A 12,467-nucleotide genomic window follows, 5' to 3' on the forward strand; every position below is an offset into this window, starting at 1 on the left:
CTAATAAACAATGCTTTAAAAGTTTTTTTAAAATATATATCTCCTAGCCTTTAGAATATATGCATATTCAACTTAACCGCATGGTGCCGCATTGTTCTCCAAAGTGTAGGTTGCATCAAGGTTGCAAGGTTGTACTCCGTGCCTCCAACAGTGTATGAGAGCTTTCGAAGTCTCTTTACATTCTTGCTAACCCAAAGTACTGTTAGCTTTTTGTTTTTGTTTTTCCCAAATTGGTGCCTCATTACAGCCAGGTGATAGTGGAAGTCCAGGCTCCCACCTGGCCTTTGCTCACAGGGCCGAGGGCTGGGGTGCAGTATTTTCCTATCGTGTTTGTCTGGAGTAGGTTGGTCATTGTCTAAAAGTTTTCTAGCTATTCCTTTCCTGATGGGGTCTTTTTTCCTGTCTGCTCCCATAATGAGATTGTGGTCTGCCTCAACTTCCACGTTACCTAGAGGCCAGTTTGAGAACCGAATGGTGTTATAGATCAGTGTTTAGTTCTCAGATCTTTTACTGTGTCATTGTTGGTCAGTTTCACACATGGGTCACTCATTGTTGGTCAGTTTCACAAAAACTTTATATATACTAGTTCTGTCATTTTTGTTTTTTAATCCTAAAAGACACACCAGGATTTCATACACGTATTTAGAAAGTCCTTTTCTCTATTTCCTTCCTCTCCATTCCTCCCCTCACTCCCTAGTTGGGACAGCGAGGGGTTGCTGCTATGTTATTGCAGGGTGGGGATGGAATAGAGTGCTCCACCCACAGTCTCTGGAAGAGGGAGGGGAGAGGTAGACTGCTTTTTATTACTGAGGGAGGATGAAAGCCAGGCCCTTCCCCCTTGACAGTTGCTGCACACGGTGGGGAGGTGGAGAGGGGCTGCCTCGTGGGAACGGGAGCAGGGCTCTGCCCGCAGCGTCTGCAGCTGCAGTGCCTGATGAGGGGAGGCGATGCCCCCTGGTTACTGCATGGCTGGGCTGTAAGATAGGCCTCGCCTCTGTGCTGGGGCAGGGCGCCACCTAGTCCTTGCAGGTGGGATGACAGGACCCCGCCCAGAGTCTCCAAACACAGCTCCTGATGGGGCGGGCACCGAGGGCTGTGGCTTTTTCCGTGTGTTTGCCTGAAGTGGGGCAGGCGGGGCGAAAGTGTTTCTGCCCTGCTTAGTCTCTCTTCCTGACCAAGTTTTGGCCAAAAGAGCGAGGTTTTCATGGGCTCTCTTTTGGTGTGTGCCTGTGGGCATTTCTGGGTTGCAGGCCTCTCGAGAGCCCAAGGCCTGGTTATGTAGGGAGTTGGAGAAACAACAACAAAAGCTAGGGAATTCATAGTCCATTCCTGGTTCTCAGGGCCCTAGCCAGTCAGTCTTCTTTCCTCACCTTTTAGAGTCTTCTGCTAGTTGCATCATACATTTCATGCAGATTTTGTGGTGGTGGTAATTAGTGGGAGGAATAGCAGGGAATGTGCTTATTGCATATTTTTATGAACTGGAGGGGGGTGGTCTCTGATGGCTTTTTAAAAACTTTATATATATACTAGTTCTGTCATTTTTGTTTTTTAATCCTAAGGATTTTATTTGGGCAACTTCTGTAATTCTATTAGCTTTCAGGTAGTATATTGACATAACTATGTATATTGTCAAAATTCCACTTTAGTTCTGAGTATCTCCTTTTAGTCCTATCAAGAGTTTTCAGCCTGTGTGGGTGTGAATTTCTGTTGTGTTTTTCCTGAGAACCCTGTGGGTAGCTAAAAGGAAGGAGTGGTTAGCATGGATTGCTGGCTCATTCTTTTAAGGTCAATGAAGAGTTTATGTAAATTTTTTTTGAGGAAGAAGTATTTGAAAGTTTATGACAGGAGACAGATTGCGAGCTAGAGAGCACAGTTTGAATTAGGTTGGATTCAATTCCTTGAGTATTGCTTCAGCCTAAATTTTTTGGCTCCCAAGAAGTAATTGGTGTCTTTCTCTCTAGTCTCTGAAAGCTTAGTGTCTCTGCTGCCTTTACCACCAATGAGGTAGAAAAATGCATAGTATACTTGAATTTTGTATAGTGTCTTGACTATATTAACATTCCCCCTGTTTTCTGCCCCCAGAGAAGTCCTTAGTTATGAAAAGAAGGAATCAGATTAAGAATTTATGCCAAGATATTCATAGTTGGTTGGTAGAATTTGATACATTATTAAAATTTTAATTCTCTGTTTCTTAGTCGTGTTTGGTGATCATAGACTTTGAAATATTTAAAGAAATATATGCTTACATGCCTTAACGTTTCATTTAAGAACATGATACAGTAGGAAATTCCCTGGTGGTCCAGTAGTTAGGACTCTGAACTTCCACGGCAGGGTTCAATCCCTGGTCGGGGAACTAAAATCCTATGTAAACCATGTGGCGTGGCCAAAACAACGACAACAACAACCACAACATGAAAGCTAATTGTTTCCACATTTTTTTATCACTTGAAGGTGGGAAAGGTTTTTATTCCTGGGCTGCCAGCTCCCTCCCTGACAATGTCGAACACGATGCCTCGGCCCAGCACCCCACTTGACGGCGTTAGTACTCCCAACCCTCTGAGTAAGCTGCTTGGATCCCTGGATGAGGTAAGACAGGGAGTGGGTGTGGTCAAAAATTAATAGTGTTTTAAAGAAGTTTGGTCAGATATTAGTTCTTCCCATGGTTAACTTTTTTCTGTTTTAACGATGACAGAATTGGAAGTTTGGCTAATGCTTGTAGAATGTGTCTATTTTCAAACGCAAATGATTCAGTAAACGTACATTGACTTCCCTTCTGATGGGTAAGGTACTTTTTGAAGGTGCTGCAGTGAGGAAAGTGATGCATTCTTTTTCAACCAGGGATCTTACAATTTACTTGGGTGGAACAGATGTACAGTCTGTTTTAAGAGATTATAATTTAAGATAGGTAGACTATTAAGACTTAAGAGGAACAGAAAGTACCATAGGAGATTCACTGATAGGAAGATACATTCTGATGGGATGATGTGGTGGAATCAAAGGCTCCTCTTCTAGAGACGTGTCTACCTTGGTTTGGACCTGGAGGGTAAGTCGGATGTCTGTAGACGGAAGGGAGCTTTGGGGTAAGCGGAATTGCATGGGTGTGGGCGTGGAGTCAGGACAGTGCGGAACATTTTAACACATAGTTGTATCTCCATCTCCCAGCATACAAGTGAAGACTCAAGAAGTCTGTGGAATGAATGAACGCTTATAAAAGTACACGTAGTCTCTTGGGTGAGGCAGGGCAGGGGGTGGGATAATAATAACCTGTTTTCTAGTGTTCTCTGTGTACTAGGCACTGTTCTGAGTGTTTTATATGTATTAACTCATTTAATCCCTTCTTTATTAGGAAAATATGAATCCTTGTTTTACAAAGGGGCACATAGGGAGGTACAAGGAGGTTACTGGTCTACCGACATACAGCTAATAAATGGTAGAGCTAGGATTTACACTGTCTTCCTAACATGCTCTTGAAAAAGAAAGGATGAAAAGGTTTTTATTCCGAATGCAGTCTCCAGGGCATTATAGGTTTTTGAGCATGGAGTTAAGAATGTTAGGATTTGTGTTTTAAATAGGTTTATCTTGGGATTGCAGATAGACCAATTAGATCCCAAGTGCTGTAAGACTCTGGGGCCACCTCCCTCCGATTCCTTTCTTTCTCTCCTGATCTTGGTCCCTCAAGTCCAGGTAGTCTCCACAGCTTTGTAGTGCTGTCCATCAGATGTGCTATTTTTATCGACTTTTTCTAGTTGCTTTGGTGAGGACCTTGGTCTGCTACAAGGTACTTAGTCATGATTAGAGCAGAATGGTTTTAAATCATTATGTACAATTGCTAGACCATATGCAAAAAAGATATATAGTTTCTTTAACCTTAATTTCTCAAAACATGCTTCACATGTGTTGTATTTATGACTCTTTACAGGCTGTTCTCTTGTCCCCAGTTCCAGAACTAAGGGATTCTTCAAAGCTTCATGATTCTCTCTATAATGAGGATTATACTTTCCAACAGCTTGGAACTTACATTCATTCTATAAGAGACCCTGTCCATAACAGGGTAACGCTAGTAAGTATGCATATTTATTTTTAAAAGGTTAGGCAACTTTCCAAGAATTGTGACTGTTATTTAAAGTTTGTCAGAATGCAGAATTTTGTGAAAAATGGAAACGTTTCTTGTGATTTTTAAAATCTCTTGTAATGCGTCATTTTTTTGCCCTATTTTACTTTAAAGTAGTTCTGCCCAACTTTTCTGAAGTTCATGTATTCTTAAAAAATTTATTGAAAACAAAGCTTGTTCAATCAGTTGAATTTTATGTGGGCATGGTTTTTTTTTTTTTTTTTTTTTTTTTTTTTCTTTTTGCGGTATGCGGGCCTCTCACTGTTGTGGCCTCTCCCGTTGCGGAGCACAGGCTCCGGTCGCGCCGGCCCAGCGGCCGTGGCTCACGGGCCCAGCCGCTCCGCGGCATATGGGATCCTCCCAGACCGGGGCACGAACCCGTATCCCCTGCATCGGCAGGCGGACTCTCAACCACTGCGCCACCAGGGAGGCCCTGGGCATGGTTTTTGTCTGTTAAAAGTGAGCCTCTTATTTTTGGTGATGGTGACTCAAGTGTCTATATGAAAATTAGACACTTTGTTAAAGACAAGAATTTTTGTAAATGTTTTACAAATAAGTACATTTATTGTTTCTAAAACTTCGAAGTATTCAATTCTGTTTGAAAAATATTGCTTGTTTTTCATTTATTTTATTGCATTTTTGTTGGACAGACAGTCTTGTGAAGCATCAGCTATTTTTAAGACATTCAGAGACTTAGAATGCACAGATTCTATTTACTTGCTCTTATTTGTTTCCATTCTTTTCCCTAGGAACTGAGTAATGGCTCCATGGTTAGGATCACTATTCCTGAAATTGCCACCTCTGAGTTAGGTATGATTAAGAATCAAACCTCACTTTTGTGTGTTCTTAGTTTTATTTAAAAGATTTGGAGTAATTGCTGATTTACATGAATAATTGGGTTAAAAAATTTTGCTCTTTTTGAAGCCGTGAGATGGAGTTTTCTACTGTGCTGAGAAGCTTTAAAAAAGAGCTGGAGGGCACTTTGCTCTGTCTGCTCCACGTGTGCTCTAAGGCTGGGGGAACCCGGGAAGTGTGTGCTAGTTCTGCTTCTGTGAGATTTCTTATGAAAAAGAAGCCATGCAGTGAGATTACAGTGTATGGACACGCCTGTTGCAAGAAAATCTCAAAAACAAGGAAGCCCAAGCAACTAAAATAGTTTTTGGCATATTGATGGTTTTTTTTTTTTTTTTTTTTTTTGCTGTACGCGGGCCTCTCACTGCTGTGGCCTCTCCCGTTGCGGAGCACAGGCTCCGGACACACAGGCTCCGCGGCCATGGCTCGCGGGCCCAGCCGCTCCGCGGCATGTGGGATCTTCCGGGATCGGGGCACGAACCCGTGTCCCCTGCATCGGCAGGCGGACTCTCAACCACTGCGCCACCAGGGAAGCCCCATATTGATGGTTTTTAATCCAAAAATATATCTCTCAATTGTTAGATACATTGAAAATTAACATACTTGCCTTTAACTGAATAAAACAACATTATAGTAAAAATACACTCAGGAGTATTTTGATAAAATTGGAGTCTGCTTGAATTATTATTGAAATGCAATTTGGAAAGTACTAGGTGAAAAATATTTCTGAACATAGAATAGTAAAGAAAACTGTGGAATTGAAAAGATTTGCCAACAAATGTAAATTAAGAAAAGAATGCTTGTATGATATAAGAAAATTCAGGACATCTATTAGTTTCAAAGCCTAACTGCCAGAGCGGAGCGTTGGCAGATTGTGTGAATTCTGGAATTTGCTAAGTGGGCTAGAATGACTTTTGCGTTTTAGGAAGTATCTTTCATTGGTGTAGTAAATGATATTCTGAGTTCATATGGAGATGGCTTGCTTTTCTGAAAGGTATTTAGCCAGTGATCTCAAGATGTATAAGCCTAACCAAAGTACATAAAAACAAATAACAGGTTAATTAAAAAAAAAAAAATCTTACTCTCTCACGAGCAAATAGAAGTCACATAGTTCATGCACGTAAGTTTTTGTACTTATAAAGCTTTCTTCAGCCCCTCAGGCAGTATCTGGTTTACACTTATTTTGGATTCAGTCATGACAAACTTGATCATTAGGTTTTCTAACATTGGTTTCATTTGATTCCAACCTTTGCTGTATATGCACACACGTAGCAAATTGATGAGAAAAAGCATATGCTGCTGAGGATGGGCCTGGTGACAGTGCCAGTGGGAAGGGAAGAAAAGAATCCTCTAAAGAGATTATGGGAGGATACGAAAACATTGCAGTTTGGGGCCATTTCCTACCAAAAGCAGACCCAGGCCTCTTTATAGCGGTAGCCCTTGCCACCCTGAGGGGGTCACTGTATGACAGTGTAGTACTGTAAGTGATAGTCATACTAATGATATTGAGTCATTAGGAAAGTTAGAGTTTACGTGATATTGATTGATCAGAGAGCATGTAAAACAGTTTAGAAACAATGCTGTCAGAAATAATGAAAAGTTACAAAGCTTTGGTTAACCAGAATGTTCAATCATTCAGAACATATTTTAATGCTAGGTAAGCATTGCTATTTGAGGAGGTATATATTGATCATTACATATTTACTGAAGTATTGAAGCAATATTTTATATGAACTGATTAATGTAGAAATTGTGTGTTTTTGTTAGAATGGCCTTTAATTTATTGTCCAAACTAGGACATTTTTGAGAGTGAAATGGGGAGCTATTAATAACTGTCAGGGCCATGGATGTCAATCACTTCTGTCTGAGGTAATCTCAGCTCTTTGGTTACTCTATTTCTGATCCGAAATTAATGATCAGAAAGCTGCCCTGAGATCTCTCGCAAGCCCTGTTAAATTCAGTGTCAGTTGATTGGCTAGGTCAGATTTGCGTCCCATTGGCTCTTTAATGGCAGTTCTTTTTTCATAGTACTTGGCCTTTATATAGTACTAATTAAAAAATGTTCTTCGTAAAAGGGGAAAAGAAATGCATGCATAGGAAGCATACTAAAATTAATCTTGGCTTTTAACAGTACAAACTTGTTTGCAAGCAATTAAATTTATCCTGCCAAAAGAAGTAGCTGTTCAGATGCTTGTCAAGTGGTACAGTGTCCACAGTGCTCCAGGAGGACCCAGTTATCACTCAGAGTGGAACTTATTTGTGACTTGTCTCATGAACATGATGGGTTATAACACAGACCGCTTAGCATGGACAAGGAATGTAAGTACAGATAATTGTTTTTCCTCCTGAGATATTCTGTAGTTATCAGTGTAATGTTCGCATAATTTTTTTAACATCTTCATTGGAGTATAATTGCTTTACAATGGTGTGTTAGTTTCTGCTTTATAACAAACTGAATCAGTTATACATATATCCCCATATCTCTTCCCTCTTGCGTCTCCCTCCCTCCTACCCTCCCTATCCCACCCCTCTGGGTGGTCACAAAGCACTGAGCTGATCTCCCTGTGCTATGTGGCTGCTTCCCACTAGCCATCTATTTTACATTTGGTAGTGTATATATGTCCATGCCACTCTCTCACTTTGTCCCAGCTTATACTTCCCCCTCCCCATATCCTCAAGTCCATATCCTCAAGTCCATTCTCTAGTAGGTCTGTGTCTTTATTCCCGTCTTGCCCCTAGGTTCTTCATGACCATTTTTTTTTTTTTAGATTCTGTATATATGTGTTACCATACGGTATTTGTTTTTCTCTTTCTGACTTACTTCACTCTGTATGACAGACTCTAGGTCCATCCACCTCACTACAAATAACTCAATTTCATTTCTTTTTATGGCTGAGTGATATTCCACTGTATATATGTGCCACATCTTCTTTATCCATTCATCTGTTGATGGACACTTAGGTTGTTTCCATGTCCTGGCTATTGTAAATAGAACATTGTGGTACATGACTTTTTTTTTTTTGTGGTACGCGGGCCTCTCACTGTTGCGGCCTCTCCCGTTGCGGAGCACAGGCTCCGGACGCGCAGGCTCAGCGGCCATGGCTCATGGGCCTAGCCGCTCCGTGGCATGTGGGATCTTCCCGGACCGGGGCACGAACCCGTGTCCCCTGCATCGGCAGGCGGAGTCTCAACCACTGCGCCACCAGGGAAGCCCCCTATAGTTTTTATTTTTTGACTCGCATTTCATGGCTTACCTGTTTCATTCTCCTCTCCACCTAGCAACCAGAGTAATCCTGTCCAATAAAGTCAGATCAAGTCACTCCTCTGCTCAGAACCCTCCAGTGCCTTCCCATCCTACTCAGTAAAAGCCAAAGGCCTGCAAGACAGCACGTGACCCAGCTTCTCTCACGTCTGGTTTTACTGCTTACTCATCCCTGCCTTGCTCACACTGTCCCCACCGCACTGGTTTCCATTGTTTCCCCTGAACACACCAAGCATGTTCCTGTCTCAGGGTCTTTGCACTTGCTGTTACCCCTGGAGAAAATTACTTCCCTCAGACAAGACAAGCTGAGGCCTTTTCCAGATGTCACCTCAGTACAACCTGCCCTGTCCATTCTGTGTAGAATTGTACCTACGCTCCATGCCCCCCTTATTATCCCCTTTACCTTTTTTTCTCTTAGCACTAATTATATATAATATGCTGTATATTTTATTTATTTTGTTTGTGTGTCTCTTCTCCTCCCACAGGAAGGTAAATTCTGTGTGGGCAGGGATTTTTGTTTGGTTTTGTTCACTACTTTGTCTCTAGGACCTACAATAGTGCCTGGCATAGATGGGTGCTTAGTGAACATTTGTTGAATGAACGCCCTTTTCCACCTGAATGAAGTATTATTGTCAACATTTTGTGTCTGTTGCATCATATGAAAGAATCGCCCTCTGCCATTTCCTTGGGAAAAATTTTCCTGGGAAAATAGGGACAATTTTCTTATTCCAAACAATTGCATGAATGCTACTTCATTCCAGATTTTTCCATTCTTTATTAAATATGAAAAAATTGTGCCTTATAGAAACTGAGGATTTCTACAATATGAATAAGTCCACGTCAGCTTCTTGTAGTTTTTGTATGTTACTGTCCTGTGGAACTTGTTGAGGAATACAGATCACTGTGCCCCATTCTCTAGCAGAGAGCCAGTGCCCCCTCGTGTTTCCATGCTGTGGTTAGGACTGAGCACCCACAGTTTTTTTCTTTCGTAAAGAACATGATTCTTTGATTTACTTATTGCACGATAGCCCTAAAGGAAGGAACGAGGAAGTCAGCTCTGACATTTATCTGTAGGACTGCGTAGTTAAACCCTGCTGTCTTCTGTCCTCACCGTCAGAGCTCAGGATGAAATGGTCCTCAGTGGCAAATGGTTTTTATTTTGCTTTGTCCGGATATATCTCTTTTTTGTTTTCATTTAAGTAATAAAGTAGAGGGTAGAGTACCGAATTTCTGCCCATGACTAGCTCTGTGATTTTGGCATTTCTTTGGGCCTTCCTTAATTTACGAATGAGTTAAATGAGAGGACTGGGCCGGATGTTGCTTTTTGGTTCTTACATTCTGTGAGTGGTTGCATCTAGGGTTAACTCTTCTGTCCTTTGGGATGCTCATATTTTCATTAGATAGATATTGAGTTCCTGATGTGGGCCAGGCATGAAGCCAGGCTTTTCAGATACGCATTAGGGAAGACAGATGTTTCCTCTCATGGAATTGACTGTCCTAGGGGAAGGCAGATAAATGAATATTTTATATCCAGGTTGTGATAGATCAAGGTCAGGGATCCACAGAATTATATAACAGGATTGGCTAACCTGTGACATATTAAAATAATGAAAACAAGACAGATCCATATATGTCACAAAGAGGTATCTGTATCAGACAATCGCCACTGTCCTTTCCCATAACTCCAGGTCTTAATGAATCTGATAACCATAGCTGGGACATTCTTTCTGACTGTGGGACTTAAGACTATGTGTGTGTGTGCGCGCGTGCACACACGCACGGTATATTTGGTTGAAGTTTTAGGTAAGATAGCTATCATTTCATCTGTTGCTTTGATTTTGCTGTTGTTATTTTTGTTTTTTGATAATACTGTGTGTAAGTTGGGCTGTGTTTTATTTAAATGCTTCACAAGAAAACCTGTTCTCTTGATCAGTTTTTAAAATTACTTTATTCAGTTTAAAAAAGTACTTTGTGTGGTTTTATATTTAAACATTTAGTTTTAAAAATTATTGCTATCTATGTTTAGTTTTTATATAGAAATCAACTTTCAGATGAATGAGATTAATTGATAAATATGTAAGTTTTTATAGCATAGGAAAATAGCTATTGCTATTTATAAGGTTATGGTTGATTAGTTGGTAGTTCAGTGTCTGTGTAAAGTAGCAGGAGGCAAAGGTTATGCCAGAGGGAATTGAATAAGACTGAAGTTTTAGAAAATTGCTTTTATGTAACTCATTAGGATAGGCTAACTATTATAACAGAAAGCTCTCAAAAGATATAATGGCTCACACACAATAAAAATGTGTATCTTGTTCATATAACAGTATTTAGCAGGTAAACAGGCCTCATGGTTATTAGGGACCCAGGCTGATGGAGCATCTGTCTTCTTCAACGTGAGGCTTCAAAGATAGCCTTAGAGTTGACGCTAGATGCAAGGGAAAGAGCCTAGGGGAGCATGAATGGGAGGTTTTCATGAACTGGGCCTGGCAGTGGTGACATCTTCTTTCATTCATAATCACACTGTCAGAGGGCCACACCTAACTGTGAGGGGGCAGGGATACATAGCCTGGCTGTGGGTCCAGGAGAAAGAGGAGAACACAGATTTTGGAGAGTAGCTACCCATCTCTGCCGTAGAATTGTTAGACTGTCACTGCAGACAGACTCTAAATAAATGTCTGCTAAGTTCTGACATTTGGCTAACACTGGGTTGATTCTTTGAGACTTGGCATATTTTGGGTATAGCTAATGGTCCTGTTCTTTCTACCAGTGGAGTGAAGATCTGTGTCATCAGAGAAGTAGGGGAGGAAAGGAAGCTACCATTGCAGTACCTGTGCGCCCAGGCACTGGACTAGGTGCTTTACATAGATGATTTCATTTAGTCTTCACAATGATCCTAGAAGAAAGGTTTTCGTACCATGTTTTTCCAGATGAGAAAATGAGTTTTGGTGACATTCCTCAGTTTCCATAATTGGTAGAACTGATTTCAGAATCATTTAAGTTGATCAGTTGTCAGTGATAAATTTACATGATTTTGTCTTCTCTTTTGGGGTTATCTTCCAGTTTGACTTTGAAGGATCACTTTCCCCAGTCATTGCACCCAAAAAAGCAAGACCTTCTGAGACGGGATCTGATGATGTAAGCATTGTTTTTTCTTGCTAATAAAAATTAATCTGTGAGTATTATACTGGTCCCCCACATTTGTAGTGTTCCTGTTGATTTGTGTGTATTTCTAACACCTTTTACTTATTTTAATACTGAATGACAGCTACTTTGAAGGACAGGACCTGTTACATTTTCTGTGGCTATTTATTCACTTTTGTCTTTGATGATCATCTAAAAATTACTAAACATACATAATGCTGTGTGATTTAAATTTGGGTTTATAGATGTTTTACTGCCAATTGATCACCTAAAGTGACAGCATTTGCCTTTTTAGGCAGTGTTTCTTTAATTTAGGTTTTCAAACGTATCAGATTCCATGGGTGTATTCTTGTTGTTTCAAAACATTCTTTTAAAATTGAGGTTTCATTTCCATAAATGAAATGCTCAGATCTTAAGTATGCAGTTTGATCAGTTTTGACAAATGCACACTCGTGTGACCCACACTCCTCTCAAGAACAAAACATTTCCATCATTCCATAAAGCTCTCTTGTGCCATTTTAAATCATTTTTTTCTTCTCAAGGCGTCCACTGATTTGAATTCTGTCATATGTTAGCGTTGCCAGCTCTAGAACTTGATACAAATGAAGGAATATAGTATGTAATCTTTGGCATAAGGTTTCTTTCATTCAGCATAATGCTTTTGAGATTCATCCATGTTGTTGCAGATATCAGTAGTTTGTGCCTTTTTATTGGTGGGTAGTATGAATATACCACAGTTTGTTTATTCATTCTTCTGCTGATGGATATCTAGCCCATTTCCGTTATTTGACTGTTATGTGTAAAGCTGCTGCCAACATTCAGCAATAAGTCTTTGTGGACATATATTTTCATTTCTCTTGGCTAAATACCTAGCAGTGAACTTGTTGGGTCATTGCTGGTTCTCAGACTGGTTATACCATGTTAACGCTGACGAGTAATATATGAGTTGGCCAATATTTGCTGTCGGTCTTTTTCCTTTTAACCATTTGGATATGTGGAAAGCAGTTTCTCTAAGAGGTTTTAATTTGCCTTTCCCTAATGGCTAATGATGTTAGGCACTGTTTCATATGCTTATTAGCTACTTATATATGTTTGTGTGAA

General features: G+C 40.5%; 1 protein-coding gene across 2 annotated transcripts in view; it reads left to right on the forward strand.

The window, feature by feature from the left end:
• Window positions 1-12,467, forward strand: part of ANAPC1 (anaphase promoting complex subunit 1) — a 100,650-nt gene that overhangs the window by 23,369 nt on the left and 64,814 nt on the right. For both annotated transcript variants that reach the window (XM_082641765.1, XM_082641764.1), the window contains exons 14-18: window positions 2,452-2,586; window positions 3,920-4,060; window positions 4,861-4,921; window positions 7,095-7,282; window positions 11,286-11,360. In XM_082641765.1, coding sequence (XP_082497891.1) covers window positions 2,452-2,586; window positions 3,920-4,060; window positions 4,861-4,921; window positions 7,095-7,282; window positions 11,286-11,360 — 600 coding nt within the window. The remainder of the gene's footprint in view (window positions 1-2,451; window positions 2,587-3,919; window positions 4,061-4,860; window positions 4,922-7,094; window positions 7,283-11,285; window positions 11,361-12,467) is intronic.

Source organism: Mesoplodon mirus (assembly GCF_964341445.2).
Source record: "Mesoplodon mirus genome assembly, chromosome: 14".
Taxonomy (NCBI): domain Eukaryota; kingdom Metazoa; phylum Chordata; class Mammalia; order Artiodactyla; family Ziphiidae; genus Mesoplodon; species Mesoplodon mirus.